Source organism: Notothenia rossii (genome assembly GCF_949606895.1).
Source record: "Notothenia rossii genome assembly, chromosome: 7".
Taxonomy (NCBI): domain Eukaryota; kingdom Metazoa; phylum Chordata; class Actinopteri; order Perciformes; family Nototheniidae; genus Notothenia; species Notothenia rossii.
Window position 1 is genome coordinate 64,540,157 of NC_136905.1, and position 24,316 is coordinate 64,564,472.

General features: G+C 41.9%; 3 protein-coding genes across 4 annotated transcripts in view; 1 reads left to right on the forward strand and 2 right to left on the reverse strand.

Annotated features, from left to right (window-relative positions):
* trappc12 (trafficking protein particle complex subunit 12) overlaps positions 1–14,511 on the forward strand; it is a 46,024-nt gene extending 31,513 nt beyond the window's left edge. For both annotated transcript variants that reach the window (XM_079693572.1, XM_079693573.1), the window contains exons 5-12: positions 2,461–2,599; positions 5,029–5,141; positions 5,364–5,436; positions 6,836–6,909; positions 8,279–8,377; positions 9,242–9,345; positions 10,834–10,921; positions 12,977–14,511. In XM_079693572.1, the coding sequence (XP_079549698.1) occupies positions 2,461–2,599; positions 5,029–5,141; positions 5,364–5,436; positions 6,836–6,909; positions 8,279–8,377; positions 9,242–9,345; positions 10,834–10,921; positions 12,977–13,219 (933 nt within the window). In that variant the 3' untranslated portion in view covers positions 13,220–14,511. The remainder of the gene's footprint in view (positions 1–2,460; positions 2,600–5,028; positions 5,142–5,363; positions 5,437–6,835; positions 6,910–8,278; positions 8,378–9,241; positions 9,346–10,833; positions 10,922–12,976) is intronic.
* A 36-nt stretch (positions 14,512–14,547) lies between these two features.
* Positions 14,548–17,936, reverse strand: adi1 (acireductone dioxygenase 1). The gene is made up of 4 exons (XM_079693575.1): positions 17,740–17,936; positions 16,759–16,878; positions 16,277–16,456; positions 14,548–15,468 (listed from the first exon to the last, which is right to left on the reverse strand). Exons 1-4 carry the CDS (start codon positions 17,860–17,862, stop codon positions 15,352–15,354), a joined length of 540 nt encoding a protein of 179 aa, XP_079549701.1. The 5' UTR covers positions 17,863–17,936; the 3' UTR covers positions 14,548–15,351.
* A 2,876-nt stretch (positions 17,937–20,812) lies between these two features.
* marcksl1a (MARCKS-like 1a) lies at positions 20,813–23,710 on the reverse strand. Its single transcript, XM_079692237.1, has 2 exons — positions 23,401–23,710; positions 20,813–22,196 (listed from the first exon to the last, which is right to left on the reverse strand). The coding sequence occupies exons 1-2, from the start codon at positions 23,485–23,487 to the stop codon at positions 21,654–21,656; spliced, it is 630 nt and encodes a 209-aa protein (XP_079548363.1). The 5' UTR covers positions 23,488–23,710; the 3' UTR covers positions 20,813–21,653.
* Between the last annotated feature and the right edge of the window lie 606 nt (positions 23,711–24,316).

Sequence of the window (24,316 nt, forward strand, 5' to 3'; positions counted from 1 at the left end):
CAGCATAGTACGCAAGTACCAGTGTCTTGAAGTGGATTCTAGCAGTTACTGAAAGCCAGTGAAGGGAGCGGAGGAGCGGCGTGGTGTGGGAGAATTTAGGAAGGTTGAAGACCAGACGAGCGGCTGCATTCTGGATGAGCTGCAGAGGTTGGATGGCACATGCAGGTAGACCAGCCAGGAGGGAGTTGCAGTCTAGGCATGAGATGACGAAAGCCTGGACCAGAACCTCTGTCGCTTTCTGGGTCAGCTGGGGACGTATCCTCCTGATGTTGTAAAGAGTGTATCTACAGCAGTGGGTTGTTGCAGCAATGTTTGCAGTGAAGGACAGTTTATTATCTAGGGTCACACCCAGATTCCTTGCAGTCAGAGTCGGGGAAACAATAGAGGTGCCGATGTTGATTGTTAGGTCAAGAGTGGGACAATATTTTCCCGGAAGGAAAAGCAGTTCTGTCTTGTCAAGGTTGAGCTTGAGGTGGTGAGCAGACATCCACCGAGAGATGTCCGCTAGGCAAGCAGAAATGCATGCGACGACCTGGGTCTCTGAGCGGGGAAAGGACAGAATTAATTGGGTGTCGTCAGCGTAGCAGCGGTATGAAAAACCATGCGGGCTAATGACAGACCCAAGCGAGTTTGTGTACAGGGAGAAGAGGAGGGGACCGAGAACAGAGCCCTGAGGGACCCCTGTAGTTAATTGACAAGGGTCGGACTCCGACCCTCTCCAAGCTACCCTGTAGGTGCGGTCTTTGAGGTATGAGGTGAGGAGGGAAAGTGCAGAGCCTGAAGTTCTTGGAGAGTGCGAAGGAGGATCTGATGGTTCACCGTGTCGAATGCAGCAGACAGATCCAGAAGGATGATGACAGAGGAGAGGGAGGCTGCTTTAGCAGTGTGCAGTTCCTCAGTGACCGCAAGGAGGGCAGTTTCTGTTGAGTGACCTGCCTTGAAACCAGACTGGTACGGATCCAGCAGGTTGTTCCGATGGAGATAACAGGAGAGTTGTTTAAAGACAGCACGTTCAAGCGTTTTAGACAGGAATGGGAGGAGAGAGACAGGCCTGTAGTTTATAACATCAGACGGGAATTAGTCTAATCGATGTGTTTCAGGCGGGGGGGGGCAGTGGCAGTATGTGGGAGACACACTTTCGGATTTTGCCTATGCAGACCATTTACATGCACGATAACCTATATAACACACTACAGGAAAGGGATTATGCTGCTCAGGAGCTTCTGGATCCTTCCTTCATGGTGTCTGGCTCGGAAGTAGTCCTTCCCCAACTGCATCACATCAGGACACAGCTTCATGGGCCTGGGTTTCTGTCCAGGTGCATATGGCTGGGTGCTCTCCGAGGCCCAAGACCATTTTCACAACATGGACCTGGAACAGCCTGTGCCCTCCAGATGTGTAGAAGTTCATTAATGTAATTCAAATGTGAAATAGCCTCGGTCATTATTCTTGAATAACCCAATGTAAGCGTCCTTATCCAGGTAAAAGAAAATCATCCGATTTTCTTGTCTTGATTATCAGTATTTCCCTTCCCAAAATATGTTGGTTTGGTTCTAAAAGAAAAAAACATTGCATCAGGATTGCAACCCCATAATATCATTGTAATAATGTAAGAAACACAGATGATTTAATTAATACTGCATCAATGTAAGACCCAGTAATGTAATGACTTTATTAAAAACGTTATGAGGGTTAAATGAAAGTCAAGACATTGTATTAAATGATTGAGCATGTTAAGCATAATTGGATTTTGACCAAATTAACAGGAAAATATGAACAGTTTAAGGGAGAATTTAGGAAGTTTGATCCGAAAGACGTATGCGTCCTTTCTACTGCATGCTACAGGTGCAGTGCACTACTCTACTCACTCTTGGGAATAGGTGCATTTCTAGATTTAATTTTCTAATTCATATAGTACCCTGTACTGCCATGACACTTTAAATCATGCAGAGCTTTATCCTCGGGTTCTTTTATCTTTAACCAATAAGAGGATGTTGTTCATTTCTTAAATTGACCAAAGCTGACTTTTTTTTAATTTTCAATCATCTAAGAGCAAGATAGTGTTGAGGAGGAAAATGCGACTTCTCAAATCATGACTGAGTGCAGCCAAAAGCGGGTTTTTATTTGATTCAGATACTCATACAGGTCAACAATACAAAATCCTGCCTCTCCGTGTTCAGATCTACCTTTATAGACTTCACATTAGCTTATATTCCTGTCCTAGTTCTTAATATTGTGTCTTATGATATCAGGGTCACAGTGATATTTTCCTGCTATAGTCATACATATTATCTCTGTTGGGCAATGTGTAACGTAACCCATATACCTTCAACAGTACAGAATGCTAATATCATTCTTCTACATATTGGCGAACTAGCCGGGAGGGAATTCAATTGTACTTTAAATATTTGATTAATGTCTTATTCCCTTAACAGAGCGGTGTGTGTTTGTGTATTCCAGCTGTGGTTTGTGCGGCTCTCCCTCCTGACCAAGCTGAACCTCTTCCAAAACGCTGAGCTGGAGATTGAGCCCTTCGGCAACCTGGACCAACCAGACCTCTTCTATGAGTACTACCCCACTGTTTACCCTGGGAGGAGAGGTGCGCACACACACACACACACACACACACACACACACACACACACACACACACACACACACACACACACACACACACACACACACACACACACACACACACACACAGCTTGTATAAAACCAAACCCAGCCTCTGTTCTTTGGGGTAATAATTCTTGATCTTTAATGTAGGAGGAGAACTCTGGGTGTTAATCACAGGAACTTTTATCCACAAACGTAACATTGTAAAAGAATGCATCGTTTCCGTCTCTTTTCATATTTCCTCCTTCCAAAAGCCGCTGTTTGAATTCTGTGTGAAAGCTGACTCGAGGTTGAATACTGCTATTCATGATAGTGCCGAAAAGCTGCTCGGAAACTCTTATCTGTGAGCTTTGAATGTGTTATTAGCCTGCTCTCCAAAAGGATTTTGTATTTTACCCACGTTTTCTTTTGGATACACAAGCATACCACCACTGTCCTATTAAATATTCAAAGGAAAGTTTCTGCCAGGAGCTTGATATTAGACTGTATCGTCGAGAAGCTCCAACAACTGCTTGTCTCCAGCAGTTCTTTGGTTTTGTTTTTCCTCTTTTACACTGCATGAATTGCTCTCTAATGTATTCCCATTACTTTGGATCTGCTTCGCCCCTCGGGCTACCACAGTGAAGGCAGTAGCGGAGACACAGCTGCACACACAGACACACACACACTCGACACTTGACGCTACACCGCACACAGCCTTCTAAAAGAGAGCACCGATTGACTTTCCGTTGCTCAATTTAAACGCTTTGTGCCCTGCTAGGTGCTCGCAGACAAACTGGCACGCGTTGTTTAGCCTGGCATCAGAAGTCGAACATTTCTCCGGCCCAGCGCTTGTATCGACTATCTATTACCCATGATCACACTCTTTGAGGCTCTAAAGAGTTGGCTGCCCATGTATCACTATCTGTACAAATTCAGATCAACGTGGCGCTTGGGAAGGAATCAATGTTTGTCACTTATTCATTTGTTTGCCAAATGAAAAGTTGAGTCCTGGATGCTGCGAGCTTGGCAAGTGGCTATTCATGAATGTCCTTTTCCAGCCTGTATCTTCATACTCTACTTGAATCCTTCTCACAGGTAGAATAAAATGAACTTTTGGTCAATGCTAACCTTTCTAGTTTCTTTTACGGAGAGCCCTTTTTTTCAGCTCTATAACTGGTCTAATAAAATACAAATATAGTAATTTATTTATAAATGATCATTTTAAAAACAATGAAGAAAACACAGTGGCTTAATAATAGGTAGGTAACTTGACGGAGAACAATTTTACATTTCCAAAGAAATATTTAAATCAATGAAGCCTGGTACAAAGTTTGATCATAAATGCTGATGTGATAGGAACTGTTTGTACCTCGTCATGTATATTGCTTTATAGCGCCACTTTAATCAAAAACTTAAATTCAACAAAAAATGGGAGGAAATATGTAGGGCAACAAACCTTTTTTCCCTACAAGACGATTTTACTATGACGATATCAATATGACATATTGTTGTCAGAAAAGACGAGACTAAAATGTAGTTTTAAAATTGCTCTCCAACTTTTGTAGTTGTTGACTCGAGTCACTAGAACTATTAAGCACGTCTGTCTAAAGAATAGACTGAATCTAAAATAGTTGCCAGAATTAACAAAGCTTAACACGGTATCTTTTATTTGAGTTTTTATTGGTCTGTTCAATGATTCCCTGGGTTGTTTTCCATCTTAGTCACGAACAGTTAACTTTGAACAGACACTAAAGGTATTAAAAGTCTTAATTTTAAGCTGATGAAATTTTCCGACACCCAAGAGAGAATGAGCTGTCCACTCAGCACTAAAATATGATATGGTAACAGGATGCAGGAATAGAGACACTGGGGTAAATGGTGAATATTTGGATAGACGGCACAGGCAGATATTCTACAGAGATAGAAATGGAGATCCACAGACGGATGAAGATGGACCAGCTAGCTGAGCTTCAGGTTTGATGACAATATCAAAGAGACCCTGATCAAAGCCCAGGAACTCACCTGAATACAGGCTCTTCGTCCGGGGGGGGGGGGGGGGGTGTGAATGAATGATGTAGAGGCAGGGAGAGACAGAGGGATGAGGCAAGGAGATGAGTGATGGAGCTGTGCAGCACACAGAGAGAGAGATGAGAGGGTTTAATAAGCAGCCATACGTAGCTCAATGCCATCTGTAGGTTCCTGCCTCCAGGGCTGTGTGCTGTCTGTGTGTGGGTGGATGGGTTTATATTCTCATCTCGCGCTCTGTGTCTCTCTGCGTCTCCCTCCGCCTTCCTTCTCTTCCCCTCTTCCTCTCCTATGTCCTCATTCTACCCTATTCCTTATTTCCCCCCTTTATTCCTTGCACATTTTCAACCCCTGTGTTCTGCTTTCTTCTTGTCCTTCCCTCCCTCCCCCCCTCCCGTCCAGGCTCCATGGTGCCGTTCTCCATGCGGCTGCTGCACGCCGAGCTTCCCCAGTACCTGGCCAAGCCCCAAGAGGCTCTGGACCGCCTGCACAATCTCAAAACCGTCTGCCTCGCTGTTAGTAGACACACACACGGGCACGGAAACAGCCTCTGGATGAACATAAAAATATGCATACTCTGTAGCATTCACACAATAAAACCACAGAGAAAAAGCACGTACAAAGCCTTAAGCCCACCTGTGTAAACAGCTAAATCTGGTTTGGATTTTAAAGTCATTAAATATGCAGATTCTAATACAGACATAAAAAGTTTGAATTCCCTCCGCCCCTGTTAATAGATTCTGGAGAACTTGGAGAAAGGATTGGCTGAGGATGGCAGCATGATCACCCTGACACAGGATAATAGGCAAGGTAAGTACACACACACACACACACACACACACACACACACACACACACACACACACACACACACACACACACACACACACACACACACACACACACACATATGCACGCACGTACACACACACACACACACACACACACACACACACACACACACACACATATGCACGCACGTACACACACGCACACGGCCAGTTGGATACAGACCTGGCCTCAGTCCCAGACTGCATCACACTGTGGGAGGAGAGTGAGGTCATGGGTAACACACGAGCACTGAGTCGGAGGCACACCTGGTGCAGGACTGCAGCATACCTCAGCCACACATACACACACCACATAAACACAGCGATGCGGTGCTCTAAAAGTGTTTAGCACCTCACTGCTCGGGCACCCGCGCTGAATATCAAATGGTCTCTTCAGCCCTTCACGCCAAACAGATCAATACAGATCAATCCCATCCAATCCACTCACATCTGCAAGTGTGCTGGGGAAATGGGCGCCTGCATCTGAAATCCACCGGTTTTAGGTAGAGACACACCTCCACACGAAATGATGTAAATAGACTTCCTCCTCTCTTCTCCACACAGCAATACATCTTAATGCAGTGAGTCTTATGTTACCAAGCCATGTGACCGCTAATTAAGAAACTTTTCCAAAGGCTTCTTTTTTCTTTCTTTTTTTACAAGCAATTTAATCAGCTAATTCACGGCGATGAACAACAACAAGCCACTTGGTGAAGTTGAGCTAAATGTACCAAGACACTTGCTTATAATTGGGAAAATTGGCAGGGTGACGCGTGTGCGCGCGCGTGTGTGTGTGCGCGTGTGTGTGTGTGTGCGCGTGTGAGGGTGAGCGTGTGTGTGCGCGTGTGTGAGCGTGTGTGTGTGAGGGTGCGTCGGCGCTGGCAGTCCCTCCCCTTCTAAAAGCAGCGTAATAGCTGTGCCCTCTGTCTCTCCTCTCTCTACCCACGCAGACAGTCGACAAGTCAATAACGCGGGGCCTTGCCTTCACACATCAGACCCCTACTGAGTGATTAGCTCTCCTCCCAAGCTCACACACACACACACACACACACACACACACACACACACACACACACACACATGTGCAGCGATGAATACTAATAGGCCTGCACACTTACTCTTCCACAGAGTGCACTGTCTGAGGGAAGAAAGCAGAGTGTGCCGCAGTGTCTTCCTCACCACCTCGCCTTCAAATAAACTGGTGTGGGGGGGGGGGGGGGGGGGGAAGAGAGGAGGTTTAATGAGAGGGATCAGAGCAATGAATGGAGAAAGGGTAATGTTAGAGGGGCGCCCCAAAAAAAGAAGCAGGTGAAATGAGAACAGGAAGTCGCTGTTTTAGATATAAACGCTCTTTCTTCTTCTTCTCTCCCTACTTTTAGGGTCTCTTAAGCTGTGGAGGTCTCGTCTCAGCCGGGTCATGTACTCCATGGCCAACTGCCTGCTGCTGATGAAGGTATGTGTGTGTGTTTGTGAAGTTGAGGTTGTGTATCGGCGAATGTGCCCCCGTGTGTGTGTTTGTCTGCCGGAGTGTTTCTGTGTGTGTGAGACGCGGAGATCTCTGATGCCAGGCTGGTGGAGGATTCACAGTGAAATCCCCCCAGACTGACCACTAATTGGATTCTTGGTCAGAGAGAGAGAGAGAGAGAGAGAGAGAGAGAGAGAGATGGTGACTTCATCAGAGTTAGAGAGAACCACAGTGCCATCTACTGGTCCAAACTGAGATTACAGTAACATAAATGTACTGCTAGGCTCAACTGTACTTGCATTTTGCTCACCTCTCCCTACCGTAATAATGATTTTATTTATGTTGTCGCATATTTATAAAAAATCCTACAAACATTATGGTTCTTAAGTAAAATATCTAAAAAAATGAATCCACTAGTTTCTTAACTAATTCATCTATTCGTATCAGGGTCTGTAACTGTCTCGTAAAAAAGATTTTAAAAAAAGATTTTAAAATATCTGAGAATGTACTCGATGCATTAGAGAATGTGGTAGAATAATGTTGTGAAAACCTTTGTTGTTACATTTTGAGTATGATGGTATTGTTACAAATCCCAAAAACCATCAATATCCTAGTTTATCCCCCAAAACTTCAAAGCCTGATGTTTCCTATGGAAAAATGTAAAACAGAACAAATCCATGTAGTTTGTAATGTTAAAAAAAAAACTCATACATTTTCCTAGATTTGAGCAATTGTATGGGGACTATTTTCAGGGGCGTATTGATCTACAATTGCTGTTCAAGTGAGTATTTCTGGCAGCAGGACGGTGCGTGGACTTCAGCCAAAATAAACAACACATAAAGTGTGTGAGCCATAACAAAAAGAAACCTGTACCTTGTCCCAGCCCTGTCCCCTCTCTCCACACACACACACACACACACACACACACACACACACACACACACACACACACACACACACACACACACACACACACACACACACACACACACACACACACACACACACACACACACACACACACACACACACACACACACACACACACACACACACACACACCTTCCTCTCTGACCTCTCGGCCGTCCGCTCAGCAGTGCAGTCACCATGTGAGCGATGTGGAGGTGGGGAGAGGGTCACAGCGGCCAGCTAATACTCCATATGTTTGATTAATGCCGTCTCTCCCTCCTCACCTCCACTCTCATCTCCTTTACCTCGCACGCCCTCCACCTGTCTCCACCTCCTACTGTTTACCCCACTCTTTATTAACTTCCGTCTTTACTTTCGTTGCCCTCCATGCTCTTCTTCTGTATTATTTATTTAACTTTTTGTTTTCTCTTTCTCTTCTCTCTCTCAGGACTATGTTCTGGCTGTGGAGACCTATCACTCCATCATCCAGTACGAACCCCAGCAGAGAGTGCAGCTGCTCAGTGGCATAGGACGCATCTTCTTGCAGGTCCGAACATTAACACACACACACATAGACAGACATAGACACACACTATGCCACAGCACAGCTTGTGAACCCTTTAAAGCGGCCCTGTTATGCTCATTTCAGGTTCCTTTTTGTATATTGTGCCTCTACTGTGACATGTTAATGTTCAAAAAGGTCTTTATTTTTCTCATACTGCCTGTGCTGCAGAACCTCTTTTCACCCTCTGTCTGAAACCAGAGCCCAGCCTGCTCATACAGTGAGATTTTGCTAATTTGCTGTAATTTATATTATCTTTCAACAGTCCCTCCGTGAAACATTTTTTTGTTGTAGCAAGCTGGATGTTCCATTAAGGATGCATTTCATCTGACATAATAATACATTGCATATAGTTTAATACACCTTTGATAGCGCAATTTGTATCCCTCCCAACACAGGCAAACATTTCTACTCAGGGATGGTGACATTCATAACAATTACACTTACACAATAACTGCAATTACGCTATACAAATCATGGAAGTAGTGTTCATTATGATGATTTTCTTGCTGAAGAAAACGTGTAAGAATCATACGTTTGGCCACAGAGCTTATTTTCTACGATGAGACTAAATCCAATTTGCTTTCTGTTGAAGGAAACGGTGCTACCTCCTGGTTGGCCTAGAAAAACATCAATCCTGCATCACTCTATTGTGCTGTACTAGATAGATATATTTGTTTTGTCATCATTATTACCTTCAGTAATGGTTCTGTATGTATTCTTAGCTGATGTAAGAAGTCTGCCCTGGGGGAACCGGAAATCTGATCTAATGTATTTGCGCTTGCCCCATTTTACAACACACACACAGATCAGTGGTTAATATGCTGCTGATGCTTTGTTCTCTGCCAGATCGGAGACGTTAAAACGGCAGAGAGGTACTTCCAGGACGTGGATAAGGCGTGCCAGATGACAGGGAGCCAGCCCAGTCACACCACATGCGTGCTGATGAACAGGTACCAGAGTGTGGTCGTTTAGCACCTGCGCACACAGCATGTTTACTTTGCGCTGCTCAGGATCATTTTCACTCCACACAGCCGTTATCCTTCAGGGCTGTTGGTAGGGCGGGGCTTCCCTCTGGTGTGTGATCTAGCTCAGGAGTTCAGACCTTCTGTGGCTCTGGCCTGAGGACATGTGGAGTCTGAAGCAAACCTCCGGTGACACCTTATCTCACTCCCACTGGGTGCTCTGATGCTCACAAAGGCAGATGATAATATTAGAATCTGAATGCTTTATTTATCCCGGGGGAAATTTGGTTTGGTACAGTTGCTCCATTTCAGAATGGAAACAATTTTTTTTTAATAAAAACATAAGAAAATAAACTAAGAATGTACAATCAAAATAATAAAGATAATTATATAGACATAGGATGTTGATGTAAAATGTCCAATAAAAGGTCAAATCTAATAAAATACAATACAAACATATATAGAAACAATAGAAGTTTAGTAAAAAAAAATTGCACAATTTCGAATAAATCACAATTTTTTTATTTATTTAGATACACTCGTAAGTGGTTTTCTTTATTTCTTTGAGACTTTGTTTTCTCAGTTCAGTCAGACAACTCACGTGTTCTTAATATGTTTATTATAAGCAGCATATAGTTGAGTTTGGCGTCTCTAGGCTCGGGCCTCATCACTCCACAGATTTACAAAGAACAGTGAGTGATGATTAGATAACTATTCCCCGAGCCTACAGGTGGAAGCTGGGGTGGAGCTGGGGTGGTGGTGGGGCAGGCGAGCAGCAGGAACATGAACGTAGCAATAGCAAGTGAACACAGCAGTGGCAGCAGCAGCATAGCGAGGCAGAAGCAGGAAGACCTGGCAGCTTAAATAGAGCGGCATGTTTAGGAGAATGTGTTTGGTTGGTTGTAAGAGGGACAAGGTGTGTCACGTGTTAATGTATCATTGGTGCTCGAGTTGACTGCCTGAACTAGCTCGCAGGCTTTGCCCCATATGTGATAAAAGGCTGAATGCTTTAGAGTTGTCCTGCTGTAGTTAATAGATGATACTTAAAGGATCATTGTGGTTGCCTTACCTTATGTTCTGTAATACACTCTGCTTATTGTAAAACGTATTAACCTCAACTTTTAAGCAATTTAAAGCTTTTTTGTTTAAGATATTTCAACCGAATTACCTTGATTTTAACGACGGCTTTGGATCATAAAATACATCCCACTAGCTAGCATGTTTTCATAGCAGCCTAGCATTGTTCTGCCTAGGAAGCGGCTCTACATGTCTCTAGAAAGATGACCTATAGATTTAATATATAAAAATATGTAATAATAATACATTAATATAGTATATCAATTTATTTATTTGATGTGTATTTTAACATGGCATGGTTGAAATAAACAAGGTTTTTTTCCATTTCACAAATATGATCAATACACATTACTGTTTGTTGATGTATTAACTGTTTGTTTGTGTATGTGTGTTTTCCAGGGCCTTTGTCTCCCTCAGTCAGAACAACTACACTGAAGCACACGCATCCTTCACTGAAGTCTTAAAAATTGACCCAAAGAACCCCGTTGTAAGTGCCACCATGTCTTTTCCTCTACACCAGCTTTAAAGGTCCCATGTCATGGCCATTTCTACTGATCATAATTCCATTGTTGAGGTCTACTAAAATAGATTTATATTGTGCAATTTTCCAAACTCACATTGGTTTCTCATACAGCATCTCTGTATAGTATGTGTATTCACTCTCTGTCCTAAACGGCTTGTTGGAGCTCCTATCCCCCCCTGTGAGCCCAGTGGCCGTCTGCGAGACACCGCGGAACTCAGCCTGGGCACACACACACACACACACACACACACACACACACACACACACACACACACACACACACCCGCAGCCTGGCTGGGAGTTTGTGTGTGTGCCCAGGCTGAATTCCGCGGTGTCTCGCCGACCCCACACCAGTGAGCCAGCTCACAGTGTTCCGCTCCTCGCAGCAGCGAGCCTCGCAACGTGTGTGTGTGTGTGTGTGTGTGTGTGTGTGTGTGTGTGTGTGTGTGTGTGTGTGTGTGTGTGTGTGTGTGTGTGTGTGTGTGTGTGTGTGTGTGTGTGTGTGTGTGTGTGTGTGTGTGTGTGTGTGTGTGTGTGTGTGTGTGTGTGTGTGTGTGTGTGTGTGTGTGTGTGTGTGTGTGTGTGTGTGTGTGTGTGTGTGTGTGTGTGTGTGTGACCCACATTAAGTCTAAGTCAAATATAAAGTTGCTCTGTAAACAACGCCTGTAAAATATCAATCAAAAACATATTTATTTTTCAAATTCATTTATTATGTTATTATTTGAACAAATATGTAATCCGTCATTCCCCTGTCAGTGATCTATTAATTTTATCCTGAAAAGCCTGGTTGAATATGAGCTCTATAAATCAATCAGTGATCATCCCTCTGGCGTTTAATAATGATGATTGAGATACCGCGGCAGTGATGGATTACAGATACAGGTGATGAGTTAGTGCTATGGGCTCTATAAATAGCCACCGCCCGGTAATGACAGCTGTTCCCGTGCTGATGGAGAACCTCGTTGAAGCAACACAATCTGGGATGTTTTAGTTCCTCCTCATCGTTCTTCACCCTGATGGGTCTGATAAGTGATGGAGCAGGCAAAAGACTTCGATTTACTGCAAACTGTAGAGTTCAAGCTTGTGCCGAGCGCTACAGTTTTTTACAGATTTATAAAAAAGAATCAGAATACCTTTATTATTCCCACAGAGAGGAATTGTACGTTACAGCAGAAAAAGAGCCACAGACAGCTTAATGTTACATATGTTACATGCATTAAAAAGTAAGAAGTTCAAAAACAAGTTATGATATAATAAAAAATATAATAAAAAATAAAAGGTTACACAATTTACAAAATACACATCCTGTAACAGTTCTTAGGATTTAGCAGCCAGGTATATTACACAGTTATTAACGGCATACAGCCTACATGTGGTGTTATCAATCTGGCGAAAACAATGCCTATATTTGAGAAACTTCCTCTGGAGGGAACTTTGGAAGCCCTTGCAGATCATTTACATTTACAAAAATCTTTATCAAACACTACAGGAAAGGGAAAACCCCTATTTATTTTAGGACATCTTTAAGTAGTTCATCCTCTTAATCTAAAAATAATACATTTTAGCTTATTTGTCGATAATATTCTACTCTAATAATCGGAATCTGGGGAGTAAAATATATTTGCCATTGACATGTAGTAGAGTAGATATATAAAGTAGCAGACAATAGAAATGGTAAAACGTAAATAATTGTAATAACTGTACACTACTTGACAAATTGCACTACTTTTCACCACTGGAGCCAGAAGGTGCTTAGCTTAGTTCAGCTAAATGTACCTTGGCTTAGCATAATGAATGAAAGCAGTTAAAGCAGCTAGCCTTTCTCCAAAAACAAGAATCTGCCTAGTAGCACCTCAGTTTCAAAGGGTTACTTTTGCAGTTATAGGGAAAGAGGCATATTTGGAACTCTAAAATGACTGTAGCTCACCCCAGTAAATATAGTTAAATACTGGATGGAAGAATGATAATTTACACTCTCCCGTCCTCACCCATTCCCTCCCTCCCCTCCCTTGTTCCCAGGCCAACAACAACGCAGCGGTGTGCCTGCTCTACCTGGGCTGTCTGAAGGAGTCCCTGGGCCAGCTGGAGGGCCTGGTGCAGCAGGACCCCGCCCTCTACCTCCACGAGAGCGTCCTCTTCAACCTGACCACTATGTACGAGCTGGAGTCGTCCCGCAGCACCCAGAAGAAGCAGGCTCTGCTGGAGGCCGTGGCCTGCAGGGAGGGGGACAGCTTCAACACGCAGTGCCTCAAGCTGGTGTGAGAGGACACACACATCAGCATCAAGTGTGACCGGAATACAGCAGCAGGAGTAGAATGTTTAGAGGAGTGGACATTTGGAGAAAGAAAGTGAGTGTTTCTGTCTTGACGTGGTTACCAAGCTATCACAAGGTCTTCCAGAACTGGTTTTATTTCTACAAAACAGAAGTAGAAAGCCCAAAGACATGTTTCTCTTCATGTCATGGCACTTCTCTCCTTTTGAAAGGTGACCCTGTAATGGTGGTGGAATGACATTCCGGAAAAGAAATGACCCTACATTAGAAATCATGTGTGTGGAAGTAGTTTTATTTTACAGCTTGACATTTAGAGAAATACGCTAGATGAGAATATCCATACCACCCGTGTTTGCACCCTTAATATTAAGCTAACTGAAAAGTTCTGTGATAATGCAATTTCAATATAGAAACTTTTTTTAAGTTAGATCAACAGGAAGTTATTTATAGACTATGCATTCATTACATTTGAATGACAGTGATCAGGAAATGCTATCCAGCTTTTTGCCTCATTGTAGGAAGACTTATTTGTTTTCCAGTGACAACAATGTTAATATTTATTGAGCTAACCTTGTAATGTCACTCGAGAAAAAAAAAAAAAACATTTTATAGGCTAGCCATTTTCCCCTCATTCCTTCCTTTGTGCTAATTTAAGCTAACAGGCTGCTAGCGTCATAGCTAGCATGTGGTATAGTTATTCTCCTCTACATATAGTACTTAAGTATTTCTCAAAATGTTCCTCGACATTTGTATCAAAGATTTTCTGGACACTGAGGAATTATGAGCATTAAGCGTTGTGAGATTGGAAGCGAGACCTCAGATGAACATTGCACTACAGACCGGCAGTGGTTTTAAGGGAGCTGCAGACTCATAATGTGAGTCCTGACACGGGCATTATCCTGAGCTTCAGTATGCTTAAAGACTAATAAAGTACCACAGAGGTCCAAAGCTTCCTCCCCAGCAGACACCTGTACTGCTGGATTAACAGTCCAACACCACTCCATTTCAGCTGCCAGCTTTATTAACTCAGAACATAGATAAGCCCTTCTGATTGCATCCCATCCTGTTCACTCAACTGTAAAATATTAAGAATCAAAATGTGTACATATCAGGTTTTTTTTTTCCTTCTTTTGTGTTTATATAAAAAATTATTGTCTTGTTAAATCTTTTATTGATTTGTCCTGATGGATCTTTAACTATCGCTGTTTACATATTGTGTTGATCATATTTATGTATATTAAATTGTGTTTTATCTGAAATAAAGAACGCATTTTAAAATCAATTTGTCTCGTCAGATCATAAAGAAACAAAGCACATGTTGAAAATATCAGCAGCTTTATTATCCATACAACAAAAATGTATATAAATCTGTCAGAAACCACTCCATTGGTGCAGAGAAGAACCTCAAGTGACATCTCTAAATTCTGATTTAAAAAATCAGTAAATAATGCAGATTAGTGGTATTTTTCAACATGCTTCTCTGAGATTACAAGGCACTCGAGATTGTCCTGTGCTGGAACAAGGGAAGAATGACCCCTTTGAAATGTTACGTAAGTATGTTGATTTATGTTACATAAGTTATTGTCAGTCATTCCATTTTAATGTAGCTGCTTACTATGATGCTAATCCTCCTTTTGTGGTTGCTTTGACAATAATCAATTTAAGCTAGGATAAGGTTTCACAGTTTAGCAAAGCTCTAGCTTTTTAGCTAGATGTAAATCTAGATGTAGTCATGTAAACCAAAATGTAAATAGAGTAAGATGGAGGTACCTGTGGGTGCATCCTTTGTGGTTGGGTAGTGTATGTCAGTACACAGAATATAAAACACATTACAATCTAATCATGCGTTTCATCTACAGAATCATAACTACTAACAGAAAAGTAGAAAGATTAACTGGAAAGAGAAAACCCACATCCACGATTTTCTAAATCTAGGCTACATTAAGCCTAGACTAGAAAGCATCTTGGTGCATGATTTTGGCTAGAGGAGATCTTAAATCATCCACAGTATGATTCTTAACATTCTAACTGTAAACTCTACAGAATCACAATAAAGGCCCTGATTCTGGTGGCAGCAGTGTTCATATTGGATCCACGTTTCGATGAATGGCACAGTCCTCTCTCAGCATCCCTGCAGAGATGTCACATACTTCTTGCGGATGTCAGAGTCATCAGCGGGCCGGTTATACGCTTTCCACACCGGCTCCCCCACAAACAGCCTCATGGCTTTGGTGTAGTTCTGTAGAGACAAACAGAGAGCAGGTCAGTCAGAGGGACAGCTCTGCCTCCCCATGTTAGAAAGAGGGTTAGGCTTTCAATGTAGTGTTAGTTAACAGTGAGGTTATAGTAGCTGAAAAGTAGTAAGCATACATAAGAAATGACATTTCCACTATACTCTACAAGTTGTTAGAATGTATGGACAGACAATGTGATGCAGTTTTCTATTGTTCTCTGTATTGTTTTCTCTGTTCCAGGTTCCTTCATTCACCATGGGGCTATGTGATAATAAAATATGTTTTCTTCAAGAATTCAGGGTAACACTGGGTGATAAACAAATGGTTATTTTGCGGGTAATGTTTTCCTTTTTTTGCAGCTTAAAAAAGGAATTCAGGATTAGAAACCAACACCCTAAAAGAAAAAGACGGACACAGTTAATCTCTCAACATCAACGTGAACTTCCTGTAAGTGGGAAATAAATAAAAACAAAGCTTCACATGCCAGTTGCAACAGTTATTACTAGTCGCCACACTTAGACAAAAGAAATGCATGTAGAATATTGGTAAATGTAATGCATTAATGACACATTTCATATGTTTGGTAATATAAATGCTGTTTGCTAACCTTTGTTTGTATAATGCTGTTTGAAACACACCAGGCGGATGGCTATCGATATTCTCTGTACTCTTACATCTTTTCAAATTTATTATTTCATTTCTTCACAGGCCTTATTGAAATTCTGGCTCATCTACAACTCCTAATATAAGCAAAATGCAGGTAACTACTTGCAATGGTACTACTTGTCCATGACATTTATGCATGATACGTACAGTCTCATCCAGGGTGAAGCGGTGGTAGATGCCGGCCGGCAGGGTGATCAGGTCTCCTTTTCTCATGGCGATCCGGATCCACCGCTCCTCCTGGTCCCTGACGTCGAAGTAGGCCTGGCCGTCCAGGATGTAGCGGATCTCATCATCCAGGTGCAGGTGCTCCTCGAAGAACATCTTCAGCTGAGCGCAGACATAAAGAGAGAAATAGGCCTGAATTAGTGGTGGTTTCGAGACCGTTCAAGTACTAGCTTTCCTAATGTGTTATAGCCGTCACCACTGACTGAGAACAATGGTCATTTAAATGTAATAAAGCACTGTGGAGCATTATACTAATTTCCACAGGTCATAAAATCTTCTAATGCAGTGCAGACATTTAACTTCAATCTAGTTCAAATGAAGAGTCCTTTCTGACTATTCAACAGTTTCATTATTAGAGGAAAGCGTCTGGTTTAAAATGCACAGATATTGCAATGCTTTGTTACCTTTTCCTCATAGTTAGGAAGTGTGTCCTTGTGAATGGAGATTATGTCCATATAGGAATAGCCCTGGTCTTTACGGATCTTCTCCAGCTCTGGGTCTATTTCGTAGATATCAGCATTCAGCTGCAAGAAAAAGACAACAGCTTTGATCAGTAAACAATTGTAACCAAAGTCATTTACGATCATTGGTTACACATCACAACAGCAAATCCCATGCTAGCAGTCTGGGAGTCTTATGTAATGGTAATAGATTCTTTAGAATAATGAATGGGGCTGGCTAGCACTATGAAATAAACTGCAATACCTTGAAAAGAACAACTAATTTCTGTGGGGTTTTTTTACCACATGACAGATTCTAATGCTTGGCCACTGCTTATAATATCTCTAAAGAATCTAAATCTGGGGGGGATCTAGTAGGATTTGCAGTAGATTCATTTATTAACATTAATTAATAAACAGTAATACATTTTCCACATTTCCACTTTGTTCTCGAAATTGCATTAAAACCTGAATATAACTTTATTCTCCTCATTTCGACTTCTTTTTTTCTTTTTCCTTCTTAACATTCCAATTGTATTCTCAACAGTTTGACTTTATTTTTGTGATGGTTTAACTTTGAATGTATAATCACTATAGTTGTTCATATTTATTCTCGACATTTAGGCATCCCTCTCGAAATGCAAAAACAAAACATCTCTTTATTTGTGTTATGCTTGTCCCAAACGCTCATAGTTTACTGGTATGAATATACAGTCTATGATGAACTCAGTAGTTTAATAACTACAACAACATTGCAATATAGTTTTTTGTCCCTAGGAAGTCGCTAAAAAACACAATCTTTTTGTAACCTGAATAACTGTTCACAGACATTCTGAAGAGATTCTGTTCGGCGTCAAATCACAGTTGTACGTGTTTAACTTAATCTGCTCACGGTTATGTTGGAACCTGAAGGCAGCAGCTGACAAGGCTGTAACGTTCACGTACCTTCCAGTGAAACACCCCGAGCTGCCGTAGTTCTTCCAGAGAGACGGGCTGGTCCGGGGTCAGTTTGTGAGGCTTCCTCTGGTCCTCCTCAGAGCTGTCCATGAACCAGGCTTCTAAACCCATGCTGGAGATTAACAATGGGACCTTATTAATGCTGGACTTCTGCAGAAAACACACAAACAACTCCTCTTCTTCTTTGTGGGACTAATCACACTAAAAGCCAGATAGCGCCACCTACTGTATCGGGATGTGAATTAATTATGGCATAATCTTTTCTGAAAACTATGACTGTAAAGAAAGAAAAATCAGAGTAATAAATAAATAAATAAAGAGAGAGGAAGAAAGGCAATTTAAGATTCACACACTAGTTTCTATCATATCTGTATTATAATTGACCAACCCCTGTCTAATTTCCCCGTAGCTACTGCGTATCAAGTGACTGCAGCGTCACCAACGTTAGTTGTAATTGTAGGCTATTATTCATTATTTTAAATGTTTTTGTTTTTTTATGAATTCAAAGGAATAATAATATAATGTAATTATTCTTTTTTAGATTATGACTTCCAGACTGTTGCCGTCATAACGGGTGAGGATAAGCACGAACGAGACAGAGAGAGATGCAGGCTGATTTCATACAAGTTCAACACAATCATTTGTTTACCTCTGTCTACTTTTGTCACGAAGTCCGTACCTTAACCGGGTCCGGGTCTAAAGTTATGATATACAATTAACTTTGGGGTAGCCAAATTACAAACACACATGGTCATTTAATTTGATTAGTTTGCTACCAGAGGCGTTAGTCTGGTGAAGTGGGACCAGAGTGAGTAGTTACTGCTCTCATGTGTTCATTGTGAAAAACTACAACTCAGTAAGTCTTAGAGTAAAAATAATTCAAAAATATGAACTAAAACGTATTACTTAATATTTCATTATGTGGTGAACATTTAAAGAAAAAGTGTCATTTAATACAACATTGAAAATATGCTATATGTACTTATACTATCATATACTATGCCAAAATGAAATAAAAATATGATAAATGCCATTAAAAGTACTAATATAGTTTGCAAAAAAAGTTGTGCCATAGTATGTCATAAAAAATTGCATGGTGTTTAAAAATACAACAGCTTTATAGTATAGTAGGCTATGCCATAAAATAAACAAATATGAAACAAATATGACCTAAATCGTTTTTTGTGCTTTTATTCTAAATGCCATTAAAAGTGCTAATATAGTTTGCAAAAAAAGTTGTGCTATAGTATGTCATAAAAAATTGCATGGTTTTTAAAAATACAACAGCGTTATAGTATAGTAGGCTATGCCATAAAATAAACAAATATGAAACAAATATGGCCTAAATCGTTTTTTTTAATTGTATGTCAATACAATGGCATTATTTATTTCATGTCAATACAATGGCATTATTTATTTAAAACTGATCTTAAGACAAATCCACTGAATTCAATATGACATGACTACAATATGGTATTGTATGTCAAATACACCACCATACTTACTCATGACTAAAAAGCACACAAAAAACGAGTTTTTAAATAGAGGCTTGCAATAATTCAACATGAAGTAGATTTTACTATAATATTTACAGGTGTCAACCTTATTTCAGCCCACTTTAAATTATGATAGACATTGACGCACTCACCGTTATGTGTTGCAAGACTGTTATTTATACCAAAACCTGCTTCTACCGCTCAATAAAACACCTAAGCCCTGCTAATTAGCACACAACGAGCTAAGTTTGGCTAATGTGCTTACTATAAAGCAAATAATTACATACCATTCTATTTCTGGCACCACAGGGAGCCATGGACCGACAAATATCATGAGCTATTTTAAGCATCTCATATTTAATTATTTAAGCATCTGATGACCACAGGTCAGATAGTGTGTTACCATAATTAATTAAGGAAGAAATCCTATTAACTCTATTCATGCCGTGCTAGATTTACACTTAAAAAACTGAAACTTTGACCTTAATTAAATGTATTATGTCAACACATTTCACATAACTGTACTAAGTTAATTGAAAGCAATAATATTAAGGGTCCCATGACATGCTTTTCCGGTTATTACCAGTCCCCTTGTGTGTTATGTAGCTTTTTATCACCCAGACCCCACGCAGCACTCTCATGTTTGTCATTACTGGTGTCATTTTCTGGCCGCTAACAAACGCCATTGTAACACATAATCACTGATGTTCCGCTGTAACGGTGGTGGACTCATCAGAACAGAGTGGACGAGTTGACCAATCAGAGCACAGTGGGCTCAATGGAAGGGGGGGGGGGGGGGGGGGGGGGGGGGGCAGGAGCTCCAACAAGCCCCTTAGGACAGAGAGTGAATACCAATAATTTATCATTTATATATACAGTCTATGGTGAATACACATACTATACAGAGATGCTGTATGAGAAACCAACGTGATTTTGAAAAATTGCAATATACATTCATTCTAGTAGACCTCAACAATGGAACTATGATCAGTAGAAATGGCCATGTCATGGGACCTTTAAGTTTAATTAAAACAAATGTTGGTTCCACTTAATATTATTGCCCTCAACTAGCCTAATAGTTATGTGAAATTTGTTGACATAAATGTAATTAAAGGGAACGGTTACGTTTTTTCAGGGCCTGGAGCTGTGCGCCTGCACATTCGTTATTTGGATCAGGTTTATTTTTATTCAAAGCTTCTTATCTTCTGTTCAGAGGCTCTTGTGAAAATATATGTGTATAGATTCATTTGCAAAAATGTTTACTGTACTTTTTCCTCACTATTCTTTGTGTTCCTTTCCTAAGAAGCTATTTAATTTTCATAATCTAGCCAAATGAACTATATAAAGCTTGTTTATACTTCTCATCTAATCTAATTAATGTGTATTACACACTGGTGTATTCAAATTTATTTTCATCCAAGGCATTTTGGCTTTTTAAATCCCTCATTTATTCATACAACCGGTTTTGTATTTGTGTATGTGTGATGTAATGAAAGGCTACAAATAGTATGGCGCAGCTTCTTCAGTGTGTCCTGAGGTGAGAATCACAAGGCGAGACACAGACAGAGGGGATCGAACATTTATTTAACCTTATTAAAAGTTACAATAAAACCATTAACATCCTCAAACGATAGCAAAATAAAAAGAGAACCAAAAATATTGGCCAAAACATATTTACAGAGACAGTTTGCAGATAAAAAGCTCACATTTTGTACACAACCCCAACATCATAAACTCTGAAATGTGAACACTGCAATGCTCAAGAAGCTTGAATGTGGTTTTAGCCAGAAAAATAATCAAAAAGCACGAACAAAGACATTGCTCTTTTTGCATCTCCCCTTCCTAGATTTTTACTTTTCTATACATGACAAAATACTTGAAATTTGGGGCTAAAACAAAGGAATGTAGAATTCTAAAAGTTAATGAGATCTTTTGAAAGGTTTATGTGTCCATATAACAGTCATTTCGAGTGAAGGAGATGGTCTGTCTCGATCCGCAACAGTGACAATTTTTTAGATCCCAAAAAGATGAGAAAGAAAAATAAAATGTTATAGGGCTGCCACGCTGTTAAAAAGGATGCTTCTCCATGAATTGGGAAAATAAGTCAGTATTCCTGATTCGCTCCACATCCAATCCATTACCTTTGCCACACGCCTGTCCCTGTGTGTACCATGAGGGGGCGACACACGCCGACGCTTTCATTATGAGAGGGCCCGGTGAGATTCCGTCTGTCGAAGAACTAATAAAAAGGCAGTGAACTGGTGGTTGAATCAGCAAACGTGATATATCCTTTGTCTTCTCTTCTAGTTTTGTTTATAACTTTAAGAACGTGGCACAAGTCTCTCATATATATATTTATATACTTTAATCTTGGAAAATCAGTTCAGGTGCTGTGGCGGGGCGCAGTCACTCTGCCTTGGCCTCGCCCTCAGAGGCTGCAGGTGTCGTGTCCTCGGCGGGGGGGGCGGCTGCCTCCTCGGCGGGGGCAGCCTCTGTGGTGGGGGCCTCCTCTGCAGCCTTGGCCTCTCCCTCGGGTGCAGCCTCGGCAGCGGGGGCGGCGACCTCCTCCTCCTCTTTGGCCTCGGCGGCCGGCGTCTCCTCTTTGGTTTCCTTGGCTGCGTGGCCGTTCTCCTCTGGCTTCTCCTCGGTCGTGGGGGAGGCCACCTCCTCCTTGGCCTCCTCGCTTCCCTTCTTGGTCTTCTTCAGCGAGATACCCTTGAATTTGAAGGAGTTCTTCAGGGAGAACTTCTTCTTCTTCTTGCACTCCTTGGCGGCATCACCTTCTGCTTTGGCGACCTCACCCTCGGCGGCAGGAGCGGGTTCGATGGCGTCCCCGGTGCCATTTTCTCCCTCCTTGGCTGGCTCGGCTGTTCCAGTTCCATCAGCGGCAGCCACTTCCTCGCTGGGTTTGGCTGACACATCGCCGTTGGTTTTAACATGGCCGTTCTCCTGCAAAGAAAAAGTCTCATTAGTTGTGGGTTCACATAATCAAACTGGGTCAAACCAACACATTGCCCCTGGGGATGGAAAATCTCCAAAACATACAGATGGATAAACTGGTCAACTGTAAAACATTCAAAAACAAATCTAAAGAGATCTGGCATACAGATTAGCATTAGCCCATTTACTCCAATAGTTAATCCGTGTTATACTTGAGGAAAGCTGCTTGCCATGACAGTAGTTTAGAGAGGGGGAATTCAACAGCTGTTTGTATGACTCTGAGCAGACACATGGGGGCAGTAGTGCTGCATCTGAGCGTCAACACAGCCAGCCAGTTGAGGAACAAAGGAATCCCCATGAAACCTTCTCTCATCCGAGCTGCAGCTCAATATGCCCACTATACAGGCAGCGCAGACAAAGCCACTGTCAGAGCCAAGAGTCATATTCAATTCATCTACTGCACTTATAATGAGGGGAGGGGTCTATAAATTGGGAGCATCAACAGATGAGCGTTTTTATTCTTCAATCCCATAACGCATCTTCTGATTTAGGGTCAGACTAAAAGCAAGCAATTCGATTAACTCTCCTAATAACCAGCAATTCATCGATCGTATCGGTGATTTTTGCCCTCCGAGTTTAACCAAGCGGAATGTAATTGACAGTAAACGCATACATATCTCAAATATGGGCTTAGACCTCTTCGCGCTTTGTTGCAAAACCACAAAATGCCCCTCCAGCAGAGAGCATTTTTCAGCCTCTCAGCGACTCGCTCTTTTGTTCGACGTGAACAGCGACTACCTCCCCGGCTACAGTCAACTCATGAGAGAGAACACGGTCCGAACACACATTTCGACCCGAACCTGCCTTCCCTGCATCAAATGTGCGGGTAAATTGCCCCCCTTAGATCGACAGACGAAATTAACAAAAGGCTGGTCTGGCGCGCGCTGAGCGGCCACGAGCGTAGCCTCTCGGCGGTAGCTCTCTGCTGGAGGTCCCCTGGGTTCATACAACCTGTTATAGTTAATTCAAACTCTGCTCTAAAGTCGCTTTGCTAACAGAGGACTGGCTCTGTTCTCGGTGCAAAGTCTGAAATAGCAACAGCTCGGCACCCATCGCTACCACGAGCCCCGCCGTGGCACCCATGCTGCCGGTGGGCGTTGGGTGCCATGTGGCTCCCCACTGATGCTCGGCTTGTCAGGCCTGCTTTACTCACCTGGCCGTTGGCTTTGGCAGCAGCAGGGTCGGCGACGACGGCTTTCCCCTCAGCAGCTACTCCACCCTTGGACAACTGGGCTCCCATTTTTCTCCTTTAGATGTTTTGAACAAAAAAAGAAAATCGAAAAAGAAAAACCTCTTAGTTTTTGAGATTTAAAGATCCAGCAGTAGGATGGGTAAGATCTTGCCAATGAAGTGAAAAATCCGACCAGATCTCCTTCTCGCTGTGTAGATTTGGAAACGAGAAGATCCTCCTTCAGTCTATGTGGACCCCACGGCGGCTGAGCTCAAATTAAAGGATGTCGGTGAGTGATGAGACTGTGAGTATTTCAACCGCGCCTCAAAATCGACCGGAGTCTCCTCCCATGGGCGTGGCATCCGGGCTCTGTCCAATATGCAGCCGGGGGATGGGCTTGCTTCGCCCTGTGTCAGTGCAACAGTCTGCTGCTCAGCTGGATGTTCAGCAAGACTTTTTCCACTGTTTCACGTCTGCAATATTTTGGGGTATTTTTAACGTTGTTCATTTGCTTGATCCCCACTTGTTGCCAGAACCTGAGCTCCTACAGGTCACAGGCAATTTACTCTGATTAAGCTTCATAATGATGGAGAAGAATAGACATGTTATTTGTTGGGATAAACCCCCCTTGAGATTCCCCATCTCGTTATCATGATGTATACCAGTATTTTATTGACACCATAATGGGAAAACAATACCTTAAATTTTAAATTATTCTATAAATCCACTGGTGAGCACAGCATGCACGCCATAAACGTGTTTTAGCATCTGATTAGTGGTTTCTAGACCACAAATGGAAATACAAAAGACTTCTGAGTTTTTTTTATGGCTTATTTCTTGTAATATACCAGAGAGTTTTGCCTCTACAAGTCTTTAAAGAGCAACTTCCAGGTTAAAG